General features: G+C 32.2%; 1 protein-coding gene across 1 annotated transcript in view; it reads left to right on the forward strand.

Moving 5' to 3' along the window:
• The first annotated feature begins 1,994 nt into the window (after positions 1–1,994).
• The window catches only part of LOC148273106 (uncharacterized), a 34,776-nt gene continuing 16,674 nt past the window's right edge, over positions 1,995–20,096 (forward strand). The window contains exons 1-11 of the mRNA XM_088239129.1: positions 1,995–2,107; positions 2,519–2,604; positions 4,422–4,601; positions 6,267–6,516; positions 7,731–7,926; positions 9,516–9,611; positions 11,439–11,584; positions 13,356–13,482; positions 14,427–14,567; positions 16,652–16,816; positions 17,418–17,857. Of these exons, the coding sequence (XP_088095255.1) occupies positions 2,007–2,107; positions 2,519–2,604; positions 4,422–4,601; positions 6,267–6,516; positions 7,731–7,926; positions 9,516–9,611; positions 11,439–11,584; positions 13,356–13,482; positions 14,427–14,567; positions 16,652–16,816; positions 17,418–17,857 (1,928 nt within the window). The 5' untranslated portion in view covers positions 1,995–2,006. The remainder of the gene's footprint in view (positions 2,108–2,518; positions 2,605–4,421; positions 4,602–6,266; positions 6,517–7,730; positions 7,927–9,515; positions 9,612–11,438; positions 11,585–13,355; positions 13,483–14,426; positions 14,568–16,651; positions 16,817–17,417; positions 17,858–20,096) is intronic.

Consider the following 20,096-nt stretch of genomic DNA (forward strand, 5'->3'; position numbering starts at 1 on the left):
TGCTTTTGAGCAGCGCCCAAATGTCCAAATTAAGAACTAACATTTCGTTAAATGCTTAGTTAAAAATACGATAGAGGTCTCTAGAGCACAAAAAAATATTGGCACCGTTTACTAAACGATGTTTACTAAAATACTTTTTTGCAATGATTAAAAAATATATATATAATTCACTTTCGATATGTACAAAAGTACCTACGTTATCATATTTTAATAATATTTTTTTATGTTACCTAACATAAAAATGATTTTGTAAGTGTATTTTTATAATTGTTTCGTTGTGTCAAAGTAGTCATAAGCTCTTAGTCATCGTTAATTTTTTTTTACATACTAATAATGTGCCCAACAAGTATAGTTACCTAAATAGGTAAATACTATGTGTTTTCATTTTGATTGTAAAATAATTAAAATAAAAATACCCATTACTTAAGCCTAAGTAGAAAATGCATACAATAAAAAAACATATTATAACGATAATCTTTGATTATCGAAAATGGGGTTAGCAAAAAAGCTAAAAACAACGATTTAACTGAATTAAAATATTATAATATCACCAGTCTATAAATGTATTGATAGTAAATTAGTAACCAGTAGTAATAGATTATTTGATTGAGTATATAGATAATTAGTATGTCTAAATTAAAAGTTATTCGAATTATTAAAGTATGTATTATAAGAAAAGATAATATATAAAAACATAATCTTGAATATCCGTTTTAAAGTAAAATAATATACATATTTTCGTTGTTATTAAAACTAAATGTATTATTTATTTACCGTTAAAATATATCAATAATTAATTAAGATAGATTGACTGTATTGTTTATAGCTGATGTTGCCGTATTATAAAATGAAATAAAGATTTTATGTTTTAAATGAGAAATTTACTTTTCCCCAACTTTATACGTTTTCAAAAAATGTTTCACGGTAAATAGTCGAAACAGTCGTCACATAAAGTGATAATAATATACAAAAATTATGATATAGCCAACACGTTTTCATAGCTTAACAACATTATTTGTAAATGCATTCAAGTTTGTAAGTAAAAAGTATTGGTGGATGTTTATGGAATTTATTTATTATAGAAATAAAAGATCCACAATTTTAGAATACCCAGTAATAGTAACTTATTGTGATTTTTAAAAACTAAACAAAACTTTATACATACATTTTTTTAAAAATACTTAGTACTTAACGTTTGATAGTTTAACAATTCGATGCCACAAATCTAATTTTGTAATGTTTGTTTTTGGACAACAATTTAAAATATATATATATATATGTGTCGTCGTCGTTCATGTTTCTGAAACAAATAACCCGTATAAAATCTGAATAAAATCATATCATTTAAAAATCAAAAACATGGTTCTAATTTGTTCAGAAATACATACGTGTCAGTTTCTGCTACGTGCAAATGTCAGCGTGAAGAGAAAGGTCGTGCTTGTAGAACAATGATAGATGTGCAAAAAATGCGACGTTTACTTTCGTTTATATTAATGTGATCTTTAAGAAGTTTTATAAAGGCTTTATTATACATAACTAACCCAGGAATCGAATGAATAATGGTATATTTTTGTACTTATTAAATTATGACATAAACCATTCAGAAAAAAATAAACCACTGGAAAGTTGAAAAAATCATACGTGTCGTTGTTCTACAATCATGGCGTTAATTTATTTATTTGTTTGGTCTACAAACAATAGAAAATAATATTTGAAATCCAGAAATATTTAAATAATTAAAAACACTACTTATTTTTCATAAATTACATGTAAACACTAGAAAAACATATAAAATCAACAATATAAATCTTAAAGTAAAAAATACTTGGTTTCTAAAGCATATAAACTATTTTTTGGGTGCCCAATGTCAGTAATTTCCCAGAAATAAATTTGCAATATCAGTAGATACCTATTTACTGATGACAATGATGGTTTTTTTCGTATGGTTTTCAAATTGCGCAAATCCCCATCTACTGCTTCGTACCTTTCTCTATGGTTTCGCCAAAATGGCGTCGTCGGCGGAGACATACTGTCTTTGCGGGCAGCCTTATAATGTCGGACAATTCATGATTGAATGTGATTGCTGCCGTGAATGGTTCCATGGCAGGTAAATAAAACTAGTTAGGAGATTCTGAGCCGAAAAAATACGTGACATTTGCCATAATATATTAGCGGCGCGTGATTATAAATCTTAGCCCCTCCTCCGATAGTACCTTTGCGTTTTGCCTTGTTTCTAAATTAAATAGTGTAGTATATTCAAAAAAATGGTCCACATAGTTGGGGGAAACTTCTACTTTTCCGCTTGTTTACTCATATTCCGCCTTTTGCCTGAATTTCGTCCCTTTTTGACGCGACATTGTTGATTGTTTACTTTCTCGTTGCTAAGGACGAATTCGTCTAAACGTCAGTGGGGTGCCGCGATTATAAAGAATTTCGAATGTTTTACTCAGTTTTCGCTTTATAATTAACATTGTTTCGCTGTGTAAACCTTACATTCAAATTGCGATCTATTTTTCAGCTGTGTTAACGTAAAAGTTTATCAATCTGAAGACATTGACAAATACCACTGTCCAAAATGCGTCCCAACTTACGGACCCTCTATATGTAAGTATTACACGTAATTACAATGCTTAATTACTTATTAAATCAATCGCCTATTCATCAATCTAACATAAAAATATTATTGCTATTGTTTTGACAAGTTATACCTGTGTCCCAGCGAAGTTAAATGGCTCCTGTCAAATGTAGTCCTTCCATATTAGACAATAATATTGTCAAATTTCAAAAATGTTTTTCATTTAGCTTGAGAACCGTTCTACTCAATTCTAATTATAAAAAAGGCTATCGATTTTTTCTAATTTTCAATACTTTTTCACGTGAAGTACGCACCAGCAAATCCGTATTCTAAACTTAAATTTCTTAACTAAAACAAAAGAATGTTGTTTTCATGGTTTATTTGTTGCTTTGCCGCCTTTTCTTTACTTAAATCTTAATTTTATCAAGACTTTGAATACATTTAATATATTATTGTAATATATCGAATTCTTGTGCAATAATAATGATGGTGATGCTATTTTTAAATCTTTGTTTTGCACAATACATAAGTTTTTTTAACCCTATATTTCGACAGTGTTCAAATAATGTGGTTGTTAACCTTCGTGCTACCATGTTTGACATTACATTCGTAATAATTGTATTTTATTTAGAACTTTTTAATTAAGAATTTATTGATTTTCCTGCTGAAACACAAATTCAACAATTATTATGAAAAGTAGTTTTTATCAATATGCCATTTTGGTTATCTTCAAATGTCCATAGCACAAGTGGTATTTATTTATTTATGTATGCATCCAGTGGTCATTTAGAAGGACGATATACAGTTATACAGTGCTTTGGAATATTTAATAACGCTATGTTGATGTGTTGACAGAACGTTTTCAAATAAAATATTCTAGTATGCCTGACAATATAATAGATAGGACAATACTACAATTCGGTTGCAGCACTGCAAAAATGAAGACACGAAAAGGCGACCTAAGAATTCTAGGCAAAGCAGAGTAAAATCTGAATTGAATATAATGCAACAGTGCTTGTGTATGTCCAAATGCCTGCAGACTGGCTGTATCTCCTCCCTAAGGAGTTATTCATATTTAAACTTATTTCAACAGAGAGAGAAAACATTTTTGAGAAGGGAATATGGAAGTCTAGGCATTTACGGGGCTTATGACCTGTCATTGGCTGGTTTAAGTGGCCACTTTACACACTGTAATATTCACCATTCTGCCTGTTTGAACATCCACATTTCCTCAACCCTTCCATCTGTTGACTTTTGTAAAAGTAAAAGAGCTGAAACCTTTATCACCGTGGCCACTTAAACCAGCCAATGACAGGTCATAGGCCCCGTAAATGCCTAGACTTCCATATTCCCTTCTCAAAAATGTTTTCCCTTTCTGTTGAAATAAGTTTAAATATGAATTTAATGCAATTACCTACCTTGTACTGGGGTTCTGGCACCTTTATTGTTCAGAACTTCTCTCGCGTTGGCTTTTTATGGATCCCGATCAGATTCTTTCCTTATATTCTTTAAAACTTCTTCCCATTTATTTCTTTTTACTGGATTTTTGGTAACACTAAAATAAGAAAATCGCATTCATGAATAAAGTGCTCCCCTGTTGGTGAGAAGAGCCGAGTTTGACATTTGCCAAAAAATTCAATATTTGAATATTAATAATTTTTAGTTTTGGAATTCAATCATAACCAAGTACTGATGTACCTACTTATCAATGAAAAGTCTTTTTCCAAGCTAATAGCAGGCAAGCCAACGTTCGGGGAGGACAAGGTCTGTCGGGTCCGCTAGTTTGATATATTTTTTGGGCATATGAATCAAAATAATCTTATCGTATTGTTTCGTGATATCTCAGACAGGGTGCCCACAAACGAGCACCGCCAGGACAGGTACGAGCTGAACGCGGACCGGAAGCCGATGCAGTCGGGCAGCCGGGCCTTCGTGGCGTCCCTGAGCAACCGCAAGTTCGGCCAAGATAAACACTGCATCGTTCTCCATGGCCACAGCTTTACTGAACTCTACCTCAAGGAGCAAGGTAAACTATATAACGTCAAGGCTAAGCCATTTAAAACAGGCGGTTTATAAAAAATTGTACACAGCAACAGAATTCCACTTTACTAAAAGTAATGAAATGGAAATAATCGAGAAATTAATAAGTAATAATGAATACATTCCTTTAAGATTCAACAATGTTTTAAGTATGTCCAAATGTTTGTAGACAGGCTGGATTTCCTCCCTAGGGAATTTTTTTAGATCTAAATTTGTTGCAACAGAGAGGAAAAACATTTTCGGAGGCATGGAAGTCTAGGCATTTACAGGGCTTATGACCTGGCTGGTGGTTTAAGTGGCCACTTTACACACTGTGTAACATTCGCCATTCTGCCTATGTTTAAACATCTAAATTTTCTGAACTCGTCCGTTTGTTGACTTTTAAAGCAGCATGTATAAAATAACGGTGCCCTTGTGGTGAATTTCACAAAAATGACGCTGTGTACATTATCCGCAATAATAATAATAAAAAACGGCTAAAACCATTATTCATGTGGTTGAGATTAATCTGGCAGCATTATTTCAACTTCTAGGCAACGCCGGCAAACACTTTTGAAATTTGTATACTTCTTCTTAGTATATTTCTTCTTTTATATTGTATTGCATACTTCTTCTTATCAATAATGTTTTGAGTATGTCCAAATTAGTTAGTTTAATCAACAATGTTTTGAGTATGTCCAAACATCACTCTGTCAGATTTAAAATTTACACTAAAAATGTATTATGTAACTTAGTAGACATTATAATAATAAATATGTTCATCTCCCCCCCCCCCCCCCCTCCTTATCCTCTCTTCAAGCATTTTTGTCCTTATCCCGCCCAATTTACAGTAACTTAATGTTCTTAAAATTAATATTTAAAAAATCTTTGATTATTGAGTACATGAAAATAACATTTTTATATGTATAAATTGTATGTATTTATTTGAAATGTAATATATATTTTCTTTACTAACTTTGTATACTATGTGGAAATCTGTTATTAGTTCTGAGTTTATACACTATATCTGTTTGTTTACTAAAAATATGTATGTAGAACTGTTGATTTCCCTAATAAAATAAAATAAAATTAGTTAGTTTAATCAACAATGTTTTGAGTATGTCCAAATTAGTTAGTTAAATCAACAATGTTTTGAGTATGTCCAAATTAGTTAGTTAAATCAACAATGTTTTGAGTATGTCCAAATTAGTTAGTTAAATCAACAATGTTTTGAGTATGTCCAAATTAGTTAGTTAAATCAACAATGTTTTGAGTATGTCCAAATTAGTTAGTTAAATCAACAATGTTTTGAGTATGTCCAAATTAGTTAGTTAAATCAACAATGTTTTGAGTATGAGTTATTCTCAAAAATGTTTTCCCTCTTTGTTGCAACAAATTTACAACAAATCCAGCCCGTCTGCAAACATTCAGACATACTCGAGACATTGTTTTTTTAAACCGCCCATCAACAAATCGATGGTCTAGTTAAGTGGTCAGCAAACCACGGCTATACATATATATAAAATGTGACTGCATTCATAACCCATAACAGCCAAATTTTGACTTACGGCAGTATGCTTCCGGGGGTGTGAATTTTTAAATAAATATGTGCCCATGTGAGTGGATCCTATGAGAAAAAAGTGTCAGCAAACATTTTAATTTCCATTTTCAGGTTTCAACAACCCTCTCCAGTTTGAGAACTCAGCGGGGTTGGACTTGCGCGTACCTCCGGCCAACGCCTTCAGCGTGCGCACGGTGGCACGCCACTGCGGCGCCGGGAAGGAGATCGATGTGATCGACGTCACCCGCCAGACCAACTTCAAGATGGCGCTCGGCGACTTCGTCGACTACTTCACCTCCACGCCCGACGAGCGGGGCGACAAGGTGCTCAACGTGCTCAGCCTCGAGTTCAGCGACACTCCGTGAGTCACTAAACTCTGTATAAATATTTTATTATCCGGCTTCGTTCGGATTCCATCAAACTAAATTTTTGTTAGTTGCAAAAAAAGTCTTGCTTTTTTTTTTTTTTAATATTACACTTTGTAAAAAATACAGTCTTTTGTCTACAAACATTTGGATAAACTCAAATATTGTAATAATTGATTTGTTGTTGATTTTTTTGACTCATTCCCTGTATTTATTTGGCAGAATGTAAATATTTTTTTTTTATAGAAAAAAGAAAAATACTTGACATCTTATTATTAACACAAATATTTCAATTTTTTGACCATTTCCTAAAAGTCCTAAATAACTTGTGCTAGAAAAATGGAAATCGAGTTGAGGTAGAGTGGGATTTGAACCTCGGACCTTTGGCCCGTGAGTCCACAATACTACCACGGTACCACAACTCGGTTCAATATTAGATTTAGTAGATAGACTGTTGAAATTATGAAATAGGACGATATTTATAACATAATACTTTGAGTTTGTCCAAATTTTTGTAGACAAGGACTGGATTCAACTCCCTGGGGAGCTGTTTATATTAACTTCATCTCTGTTGTAAAATGTTGATATAAACAGCTCCCCAGGGAGTTGAATCCAGTCCTTGTCTACAAAAATTTGGACAAACTCAAAGTATTGTTGATAAATTACCTGGTCCATGAAGAAGTATAGAAATTGAAAAAATAATATTTTCAGGCGTTGTCTAGTATGTAGGTGAAATAATTCAATTAGATGAATCTCACCCGCATAAATAAAGGTTTCAGCTCTTTAACTTCATAAACATCAACAGATGAAAGAATTGAAGGAATATAGATGTTCAAATATAGGCAGAATGGTGAATGTTACACAGTGTGTAAAGCGGCTACTTAAACCAGCCATTGACAGGTCATAAGCCCTGTAGATACCTAGACTTCTATATTACCTTATCTTAAATGTTCTTCATCTCTGTTGTAAAATGTTAATTTATGACATATATTATATGAGCATTGATAAAATAAAATAGGATCGAATTCATTAGTTATAAGTATTCCTTGATAAAGAAGCTTGTATAGCTTCAAAACCAGTCGGTAAGAAACAAAAAATATGTTGTTAAAAACAAAGTGTTATTATTTTAATTTTTACTATAATTGTTAACCACAAAATTAATGCTTCAAATATACATTTTATAAAAGATATTCGTTTTTATCTCTGCCAGCATGTGCGGGGTGGTATGGCCGCCACTGATGGCCCGGCAGCTGGACTGGGTGCGCGTGGTGTGGCCGCCTGAGGCAGCGCCGCCCTCCCCGCTCGTGCAGCGCTACTGCATCATGTCGCCGCTGGGCTCCTACACGGACTTCCACGTCGACTTCGGGGGCACCACTGTGTGGTACCACGTGTTGCACGGCCAAAAGGTAACGAAAAAAAAAACGTTTTCATCGACACCATAATTAGAAAGCGACATTAGTAATTTATGATGAAATATTTTTCACCGTACAAAATAGCAGCTATCTCAGTCATTTGAACGAAGAAATTGTTGACGGAAAAGAGATGAAATGCAATTTGTCAAATATCACATATCTCTTAGAAGATTTATATTCTTTGGAATAAAGAGTGGTCAGTAGTACAGAAGTTTACATTTGTTTGGCTAAAACACTTAAAAATAATTTATACCATAGAATTATGAATAGTCCAGAAGGAGCGTACAATCATATTTCAATACATTGGACTGTGTTCAAAAAACTCCCCCCACTTTGCCTGACTTTCGCCGCGCGCATGCCTAAAGTCCCCGCGTAATGTTGCCAGATCGCAAAAAATATAATCATAACACAAATGTAAGATAATAATATTTTTTAAAAATACAATTGGATTATTATTAATATTATTGAACACGCGGAAACATTGATTGACACAACAGGGTAGATAAGTAAAGGGTCATTTAATAAGAGTAATTGAATTAATGAACTTTGAATTTAAAATATAAAACAAATTTTATTTTACATAAAACGGATATTTTTATATCATGTTAAAAAATATTTGATTTTTTAAAGATAATGTCGGTCAAATGTCCACCACGGCATTGTTTAATCCAAAAGGTCCAATTTTCATTAGTTCTCTCTAGATGAGCAAAGTAGCCTTAAAAAATTGACTACCCTTTCAAAATGTCAATGTTGTTTTTAATATAAATAATTCAATTTTTAAGTAATGCATTTGCTACTTACACATGAAATGTGATCCCATCCTGTTTCTTTAAGAGTATTTCCACACTTTAAAACGACACAACACGGCATAGTTGAATTCAAATCAGGGGTTGAGCACTGATCGACATCTACAAAGAAACTAATGGATCAAATCATAAAACTACTCCTTTAAGAGTAGTTTAGTCACCTTCTGTTTGATGCGCGTATGCGGTTTTTGGACTATTCTTACTTCTATGATTTATACTTTAAAAACACTCTCCTATCCACCATCAAAGATATTTCTACAGTATCTCTGTTTAAATCACGTCTGAAGCAACATCTCCTTTCTCTTCCTTAATATCTCCTCGTTTCCTCTTTCCTCTTCTATTTTTATATATCTTTGGCTTTTTTGTTTTTATTTTCTATTAAATATGTTTTGTAACTTGAATCATAAAAATAAGGCTTTTATTTTATCGGTTGTTCGGAAGAAATAGCCAATTGGTAATAAGCCCGCCAATGTTCAATTAACATTATGTACAAAAAGTTGAATAAAAAATAAAAATAAACAAAGTATTTGGTAAAAAAAAAAAATTACTTATATTTTATTCATAATTACTGATTTGTGATGTTTTTATTGACCCCTGTAATATAAAGTTACCATTTAGTGGCTTACATTGTATTCAAAATAAGGCGACAATAAATACTTTGTTTTTTTTTTCATTCATCACCTTTTGGCCGTTTTAAGTACTACAAAATAAATTCTGGTGGTCTCATAACACAAAAGTTTAATTTTATGAATTTATGTATTATTTTTTTCTTTTCAGATATTTTATTTTATTCCGCCAACGGTAACAAACCTGGCGCTTTATCAACAGTGGTCCACATCACCAAATCAAAGTGAAGTTTTCTTTGCAGATCTGGTAAGAATCGAATCATTTCAATTTTGTATGCAGTATATATCGTGGGTATACAAGGAAAACCGGCTCACTACGTTCTTGGCATATTTGAGTTATGAATACCATTAACTTCAAATGTTTATCCTCTATCTACAGGTATAATCTCGCAACTCGGCGTACCATGTTGGATATGAGCTTTCTAGACAAAATTGTTAATAACGTAATTGATAGCCCAGAAATTGTTAGAGGCATTTCATATCGAGTCTCTGTCCGTAGAACTCGTCAATCTGTACTCTTCGACATTCCTAACTTAATGACTAATTATTTAAAAAATAGCACTCTACGAAGAATACAGATTACCCATAATGACAGTTTTAGTGACATCGACATACTACATTGTAAATACCATATTTTTATCAGATCTGTTAAAGACATTTTAAATTTTTCTCCCGCTTGACTTTTAACTTTTAATTTGATTTTTAATTTTGTCTTTCAATTTTAACTTTTTAATTTTAATTCTTAATTTTAACTTTTAATTTAAACTTTTAACTTAATTTTAATTTAAACTTTTCATTTTAATTTTAACTTTTAATTTTAAACATTTGATTTCAACTCTTAATTTATACTTACCTACATCTACTACCTGCATCGAATAATTTATTGTTGGTTGTGATTTTTTACAATTAAATTGAAATGTTCATGGAAGCAGAGAGAGAGGGAGGAAAGTAGAGTAGCTTTACAATGTCTTCTTTTAGAGAACTTTTTATGTAATATTTTTATTTTTACTTTTTTAGAATTAAATTATTTTTCCCCTCTCCTCCTGCATTCATTAGTGTGAAATCTGTAATTGGTCTTACCTTTTTTGAATTGTTCTTTTGTACCTTGTTTTATATAAAGGCTGTATGATTTCATTAATAAATAAATAAATAATTGGAATAATGATATTACCGCCATTTACTGAGTTTCAGAGAATTGTAGAGCGAGTAAAAATGTAAATTATAACATTTCTTCTCAAATCTTTACAAAGAAAATCACTTAAATGATTTTAAGTGATGGTTTTTGAATTGAAGTTTATGTTTTTAACAATGAATAAACAAGGAAAAACGATTGAATGTCTTTGTATGGTTTTCGTTACTAAATCACATCCAATTGTTTTATTACAAGTAAAAACAACTACTATGTGAGTTTAGTTAGTTTTCATTGAAGTGAAAATATCTGCCTTAATGAAACCTTACTACATCGAAAAACTATGTTAAAAAGACTTGTTAAGTTATGCCAAACAGGAGTCATTCCCGAAGAATTCCATCATTGGTACAAGAGTTTTTCCACTTCCGCTAATGTGATAGATGCTTTATCTGAAGATGAAGACGGTGTTGAATTTGACACAACTCAAATTCAGTTAGGCAATGTCCCCGGCTAACTCAACCAGCACAAATTTCTTCACAAGGAAAATCAGCTAAATCGGATTTTATTTTTCTTATCTTACTCAATTTTTTTTTCTCAAAATTCTGTTGCTTTTTATTTCATATAAATTCTGTAATGTATAAAAATATGTTTCGTGAATAATAAATAATGAATATTAAAAAAAAAAAAAACATAACTTTATTTTTAATGAACAACCAAACTTTACAATTCAATTTACGCAAAACTGGCTTATTTCAGTTAACCGTTTTTCCTTGTATACCCACGATATATTGTTTTATTTTTTAATTTATTTTATTTTATCCACATAAACAAAGAATAATAATAAAAATAATGTGACCTCACTGGGATTCCCCCTGCCGAGGACACTCAACAATCAATACTTTTTTAAAAATATTTTTCTATAATTTGTATTTGTGTTAATTTTAGGTGGAGTCTTGTTCTGTATGCGTGTTGAAACGTGGTCAAACCCTCTTCATCCCAACGGGTTGGATCCATGCTGTGTGGACTCCGGAAGATTCTCTGGTCTTTGGTGGAAATTTCCTTCACAGTCTCAACATAGAACTGCAGCTCCAGTGAGTATCGCAAAGCGGATTTAACTAATACACAAAAAATACATAAAGGCTATCACTCCAGAGATATTTCTTAAAATATACGAGACCTACGTACGACCTTTATTGGAGTGTGGATATCAAGTATGGAGTCCCTACTTCACTAAAGACATCAAGCTACTGGAAAAAGTTCAAAGATGTGCTACAAAAATTCCCAAATTACTCAAAAGGATGCCTTACCACGGTAGATTAAAAGCACCAGGACTTACACCATTGGAGGAACGACGGAAGAGAGGGGTCTTGATCGAAACCTGCCCCCTGCATGAGACATATCAATTACATCCCATTACAAATTTACGGGGTCATAACTGGAAGCTCCATCGTCCTCAATTTCAAGATAAACTTTCTTTCCAGCAGGGTAGTTACAGATAGGAATAAATTGCCAAGCCTATAGTCCTTAAAATATAGCTTGATTAGAATGACATTTTTCAGCAAAAGTGACGACATCATTTTGTAGTGACGTCTAAGGAGTGATTTATTTTGACACACGAAAAATCATTCGTATCTGGCATGTTAATTTATTTTTTTAATACAAAGCTTGACATATAAATCAACATAATTATATAAAATCAGCTTTAAAATTTAAAAAAAACTAAAATAAACCTAATTATTAATGACGTTCTTACAAATAGGTGCGAAGGTTTTCACGGTCACTGTTATCAATATTATGTATCTTTTTTGGGTAATACCGTGTATGTTGGATTTGATCCGACGTTTCGGCTACCATTGCAGGAGCCATCTTCAGGGAAAACTGAAGATGGCTCCTGCAATGGTAGCCGAAACGTCGGATCAAATCCAACATACACGGTATTACCCAAAAAAGATACATAATATTGACGTTCTTACAAGGTCACATCATTTTGCAAAAATGTTAGAGATGAACAAATTGATCAATGTAAATCGATCGAATAAAAAAATAATTCATTTGATGTTGTTTATGAAAAAAGTATAAATGTCTTATTTTTTGGTGAATAATTGTCTTAAACACACTATAATAGGCTTGTTTTTGCATTTTTATATCAATTTTCGGAAACAGAGTTTCATGTTGGCATGAATAAACTGATAAAATCCATTTGATCGGTACATGATCAGTGATCAGTAATTTCAGTTTGGCAGCTGTCATTTTAATCGAACTAAATTTTAAGGGCTATAGTTGTCCATTCCATTTCAGTCAACCGGTTCAAAAACCGTTTAAATGCTTTTTTGAAGGAAGAATAACTTAAACAAAAAGCTGTACAAGATATAAAGGCGCATCAGTAAAGGCTGCCTGCCTGTAATGAATAATAATAATACGCCTCCACAAAAACGTGACAAGATTGGCCTTGATCGATTGGCGGTCCTCCAACAATCACTATAAAAAAAATACGACAAATAATATTATATTGAATTATTTTTAGTGTACTTTTTTAACTTCTGGGGTGAAAACTAAATAGCCTATATTACTTCCCACCACTCCGGCTTCCCTATGCCTATGAATGTCAACATTCAAGACATTTGTTTGAAAATGCCCTAACAAGGCGAAACAATTGTCACAAAAGTTTTGTTTTTATATTTGCAAAAATAAAATAATGTGTTCAGTAGACTCAAATCAGTGTTTGATTTCTTATATTATAAGTTAAGTATGGATTATTTATTTATTTTTTTACTTGGCAGTGCACCGCTTTTATGCACATACTAAAAAACGTATTTGACGGAATGATAATTTTCCTCTACAATGTTCTGTTTTTGCATCCAGGGTTAACGAAATAGAGAAGCAGATAGACACTCCCTCTATCTTCCGCTTCCCCGGCTTTGAGACTATTCACTGGTACGCTGGAGCACATTTACTGCAGCAGCTAAGAAGAATCAACGAAGAGCAGCAGGTAAGTCGCCTTTTAAAAAAAATGGCAGGAATAGGAATATTAATTCCATACCATTAAAATTTAAGACATAGTCATTCAAAAACCTAAGTAAAATATAATCTGATATTTATTTCAAATTTTATATTTGAAGCGAAAACTTTGTTTTTAACCATTTATTTTGTATTTATAAAGAAGCTTGTGTAATTTTGAAACCGGTCAGTAGAAAAAATAAGTGGTTAAAGACAAAGTTGTTGAATATTTATTTTATTAAAATGAATAACCACAAAGTTACAGTCCTTCCGGGTAACATTGGAATTCAATATAATATTGGACAAAAACCTGACATATATGACCGATTACTTTCTAAAACAATAAAAAAGGCTTTATCAAAAAAAAAATATTATTTGTGTGGTACCACCGCTCGAGCCCAAGAGTAAGTATGTTTGGGATAATGGACACAAATTCATGTTTTTTTAAAAAATGCTTTGGATCAGAAGAGTATTTTATATCAAAAAAATATAGTTCAATGTTACCCGGAGAGATTTTTTAGTAAAAAATCAAGAAATTCGTTCATTGAAAATACTTAAGTTATCCAAATATCCATATAACATTGGACCACCCATAAAAACATCATTAAAGTTATGTTTTCATGTAATTTTATAAATTTTGTTATATGGAGCATTCAGAACACCAAATAATTCATTAATTTTCAGCTGGCTCAATCCAATAAAAAAAACATTAGAAAAAACTTGTTGAAGTGGTCCAATCTTACCCGTAATGACTAGTGCTTCAAATATAAATTTTATTTATGAATAAAATGTAAAATATTTCATTCTAAGAAGAGCCGCGCTTTACGACCATTGTCCTAATTTAATAAATTTCGGTACTATGACGGAAGGATGTATTTTTTGTTACGCTCGTGTCTACTCTCTACTCTACTCATTAACGTCTTTTTCTGTATGCAGGATAAAGACTTCACCATAAATGAGGGTGCTGCAGACGGAGTGGAGGTGCAGAAGAAGTCCGGCCTGGACCTTCCACCGTACTTAGTCCGCGGAGTAAGGATCCTGGCAGCAGCACTCAAAGAGTGGAATGGATGCAAATCTGTAAGTTACCTAATGCTAATAATGAGATACTTTTGAAACAATCTGTTATCTATTGTAAGTCAAGACAGAGGATCAGATAGGTAGAAATATATATTATTTTAGGTATGCTCGGTATCACAATGTTCCGGGCCAGGTGGAGTATTGCCTCGCTTATGATCGACTTTAAACTTCTGAACGGATTAATTTACAATCCCAACATTTTGGAGCGCATAAAATTATTTGTAGCGAGCAACTATTTAAGAGCTAGACAACACAAACCATTTTGTGGAGAATTGTTTCAGATAATTGTAGAGTGAGTAAAAACGTATATATGGCAATTCTCATTGCTCCAGTACTTCTTCCAACCAACAAAACAATTCATTGATACCGAGACTGCATAGGTTAGGTAACACTTATGGAACGGCTGCAGACATTCTGTCCAATTCTTTACCATCTTATAAGTCCACAATATCAAGTTTATTTGTAGCTGCTCGTCAAACTACGAGTATTATTGACAATTCAATTTCATAAATTTAAAAAAATACTTACTTGTTTATTTTTATTACCTTATACTTGTTTTTTATTTTTTACTATTATATCAAATTGCACTGTAGTATTGGCAAATACGCATTTCATAGATACATATTTTTATTTCTTATTTTTTCTTGATAATATATGCTTGCTTGTTTATTAATTTAACTTAAAAATGTCTTTATTGCTTACCGTAACACTTTATTTATTGTTTGCCTTACAGAATTTATTTCATAAGCTTATATCTTTGCATTTTTTGTTTATATGCTTACTGTTTTTTCTTGCATACCTTTGTTATTATTGTTTTTTTTTTTTTTACTTTGTAAAACTTTTTATCATATCCTTTTTAACTAATTTCACATTTTTTTTCTGTTTATTCTGTTTATTATTTAGTATGTTAGCATGTATTTCATTTTTATTTTTTGTAAATGCCTTTTGGGGGCGTTAATGAACAAAATAAATAAAAATTTTCTTCTCAAATATTTACAAAGAAAATCACTTAAATGATTTTAAGTGATTATTTTTTAATTGAAATTTATATTTTATTATTGAATATACAAGGAAAAACGGCTAAGTGTCTTTGTCTGGTTTTCGTTGCTAAAACAATATCACATCCAAAGTTTTTATTACAAGTAAAAACAACTACTATGTTACGAGTTTAGCTAGTTTTCATTGAAGTAAAAATATCTGCCTTAATGTTATCTTATTACAGCAAAAAACTATGCGTTGGTAATACGATAGATACATAAAAATATATTATCTTTTTTTGCTTAGTTTTTAAAAAAAATATTAAGAAACTATTGAACTTCCTTACTGTCAAAAAATTATACTCTGCAAATATTTTTTTTTGTTGCTAAAAATTATTTTCCAACTATCTGCCACACTAAGTCACCCTGCATCGAGACGAGAATAACTCTTTTGTTTTGTCAATGAGGAAGTTCAGTGCAACGGGAAATTGGATATAAAAAATGTTTTCTTTGCGCGCGCGGTAAAAATTAGAGCATTTAATTGTATTGCGAAGTTTCTCAAAAATGTTTGAAAAAATTTTTAAAAAATATTTTGATAATAATGAACTACTGTGTACGACATCACTAGTTCTCCGAAATCAACCAATGACAGAGTGTTATGATACATTTCCGGGTACCGGGAAGCCAGCTCACCATTCTGGACAACTCACCGTAGAGAGCTTGAGACGTCACAGGCAGAGTAATTATAAAATCACAAAACTTTAAAAAATCAAAGCGCTGATAATACAATACATAAAATTGTTTTTTTAAATTTTGGCTTTGGTAGTCTATTAACAAATAATAATAAAAAATCCACAGAACTTCCTCATTGAGACAGAAGGTATTTAACACACTACATTATAAATGAAATCTTCTATTGACTGCTCCAATAGGTCTTTTATTTTTTTATTTCTATTATTTTATTTTTTTACTACCCGACCTTCTGCAGCAAGCTGTTGAATATAAACAGGTGACTTCGCTGTCCGTACACCGTTAGAATTTCAGGTACTTTAATTAGTTCTTTGCCCGAAGACCTCGAATTAATCTAATCTTAATGATTTTTCCCAGTATGACCAAAGCAAAAAAGACAATATTCCGGACAGCATCAACAGCGGGCAGCTGGTGCGGGAGTTGGCCAAGGAGCTAAGGAGGCTGGAGAAGCTGCTTCCGCCGGCGCGTCCAGTCGTGTTGCAGTCTCCCGTTACCAAGAGAAAGAAGAAGAAGCCGAAAGTGGTGCGTACCTTGTTCTCTCATCATCGCTTCCCTGAATATAATTATGTGATCAATTCTTAAAAAATAATCTGTCACAGCCTTCTCACTGAAATGATTGTAGTATAGGACCTAAAATTCTTGCTTTTACTATGGCTTACTAACGCTAAATAATGCAACAAACAACGGAAAGGAAGAAAAAAATTGCTATTGTCATAGCAAAAGCTATTTTAATTAAGATGTTAGACCCTATGGGAAATTGGTAAAAAAAAAGTATGTTTAAGTGAGGTCAAAATTAGAACATTAAATTGTACAGGGAAGTTTATTGAAAATGTATGAAAAAATAATAAAAATGATTTTAATAAAAACGAAGTACATTGCATGATGTCACTAGTACTTCTGAATCAATCAGTGATAAGAGAGTTCTGTTAGATTTCCGGTTTACGATAAGTCAACTGACGAATCAGCAGAACTCATCAAGAAGAAGCGGAAGAGAACTTGCAATGTCACATGTAAAATAATTTAAGAAATATAAAACTTTAAAATTTTAATATTTTTGGCTTAGTCTATCAACAAATAAAAAAAATAAAAACCACCGAACTTCCTCATTTTGTTTTTGTTTTAGGACGCAAAACAGCCGAAAATCTCTCCTCAACAAGACCGCCATTTCGCGTCGGTTTCCAACTCCAAACACCCTCCGGACATCCCCCTGAACTATGATCCCAGCAATCCTCGCACCCTGTACAGCCAGCACACGACCCTGCCGCCGATGCCCAGAAAGGGCCTCAAGCTGACCCTCCCCAAGCCCATCATGCACGTCCCCGACTCCGACCACATGTTTCCCAACTCCAGCCAGGACTCTGAGGACGCGGAGCTGAACAACATCGCCACGCTTGCCTGCCGGAGTGGCATGGCTTCCTACAGCCAGGAATACGACTCCCAAGACTCCTTCGGCGGGGAGAATGACTATAGAGTTCCGGGCGAGAATGTGGAGCAGAAGAAAAACCCCTATACGGAACTGACGAGTAATGAAAGAGGAGGAGCCGTCTTGAAAATTAAGTTAGGGTAAGTGTATTTAATACTTTGTGCATAACAAATTAAAGTATGAAAATTCTGGGATTTCTGTTGCGAACAATTTTGACTTAGTCAATGTAATGAAAATTTTATAAGTTGCTTTAGTACGTAGTCAACTTGAATACAACTCGTCCACATAGATACCCTTCTAGATAAACTACAACATACAGGAGTTAAGGGACAAGCTCTCAAAATATTTAAAAACTATCTACAAGGAAGAAAACAGTTTACGAAAATTGAAGAACACAAAAGTGAAATAACAACAATGCAATTCGGAGTACCTCGGGGATCAATATTAGGACCATTGTTCTATATAATATACATTAACGACATAATACACAGTGACATAATGGGAAAAAAAACAATCTATGCGGACGACTTAGGAATTTTATATGAAAACAAAAATGACATTGAAACGACTAAAACTATCAACAATGACGTGCAAAAACTATTAGAATGGACAAACAAAAACTTCTTAACACTAAATGCCAAGAAATGCAATATAATACATTTCGAAACACAAAAGAAGAACTATAACATGAACATAAAACTAAACAACGAAACTCTTAAAGAACTAGAACATGTGACTTACCTAGGACTCACAATGGACAGACAATTAAAATGGACAAAACACATAGATGGACTCACTAAAGTAATGGCATCACTACATAGCCTCTTCTACAAAATTAAAGATTTTATACCTATATTTAATTATAGGAAAAAATTATAATGTACGAAGCCTATGTCAAAAGTAAATTGAGTTACATGATCGCCTTCTGGGGAACTGGTAACAAGACAGACATAACAAGAATACAAAGACAACAAAATAAAATTCTCAAACTAACATACAACCTACCCTACCTGACCTCTACGACTGAACTGTACAAAAAAACACACCAGTTTGACATAAACTACTTGACTAAAATTGAGACCTTAAAAATTGTGCACAAAATAACACTGGGAAACATACAAGACGACGACATAATATTAGTCAAAAATGCTGACATCCACAAATATAACACCAGACAACAACAACACTATCATATTGAAAAAGCAAAGACAAACACAGGACAGTCAAAAATACTACATAATGGACTTAAACACTACAACGACTTACGTTACTACTTGAAAACTTTTACTGGAGACAAATTTAAAATCAATCTGAAAAAGCACATGGTGACTGAACTAACTAGACTAGACGAGACATAAAATGACTAGACAATATAAAATTTCGAATGTAACCCTAACGGGTTTTTTAAAATTGTAAATAAATAAAAAATAAAAAAAAGTTCACCATATTATAAAGTGCATAGGGTCAAAGCACCAATGAATGACCGTTTAAGGTTCAGCTTGTAATGAAATCCACATTAAAGGTATAAATTTCATTATTTCAGCGTACAAAAAGAAAGAAAACAATAAAAAACACATTAATATTTTACTAAGTACTTTGACTTTTTTATTGAAATACAAGTATTACAATTTATTATCATTAATATTACTCTAAAAAAATAGAATGATCTTTACTACCCCAGTAAAAATAATACTCGTATTTAGTTACATCATAACATTATAAAACACCCTAACACATTAGAATATGGATATATTCAAAGAATTGCATAAGAAGTAGTATCAAATAAAACACTTACCACACCTTTCCTTATAAAAACACTATCAATCTCGGAACAATACCGGGAAGACGCACTATTACCTTTTGACAACTCACATTTCAAAACTGATAGATTTGTTTCTTACCAAAAGATGTGTCCGCCTACTGCTTTTGTCATAGTTTCTGGTGTTAAAAGTTTTTGACTGGACACATGTAGCAATTCTTATTATACGAGTATTGTGTTATATTAACCAATGGTCATTTACTGGGGGGGTGGTCATTTACTGGTGCTTCGACGCTATATGTAAATGATATCAAAAGAGTTCAACATTTATTTTTACGTTTAATTTCAAATTAAATTTTCCAATTGAACATATCAAGTATACATACTTAAATAATTATTTAAATGTAGCAACATTGGAAGATAGACGAAAACTAAATCATTTATTATTTTTATTTAAAATATTAAATTTGACTCTTCCCAACTGTTACAACTTACAAGTGCCTGGCCGGGTTACCCAATTTAATAAACTCTTCTATGTAAATGTATTTACAACAAACTACAGTGCACACAATCAGGAGAATTCACGCATTTGCAAATGATATACAGTAAAAACCCCTTTT

This window comes from Micrasema longulum, unplaced genomic scaffold (genome assembly GCF_059751315.1).
Source record: "Micrasema longulum isolate JH-2025_06_02 unplaced genomic scaffold, ASM5975131v1 h1tg002071l, whole genome shotgun sequence".
Classification (NCBI taxonomy): Eukaryota; Metazoa; Arthropoda; class Insecta; order Trichoptera; family Brachycentridae; genus Micrasema; species Micrasema longulum.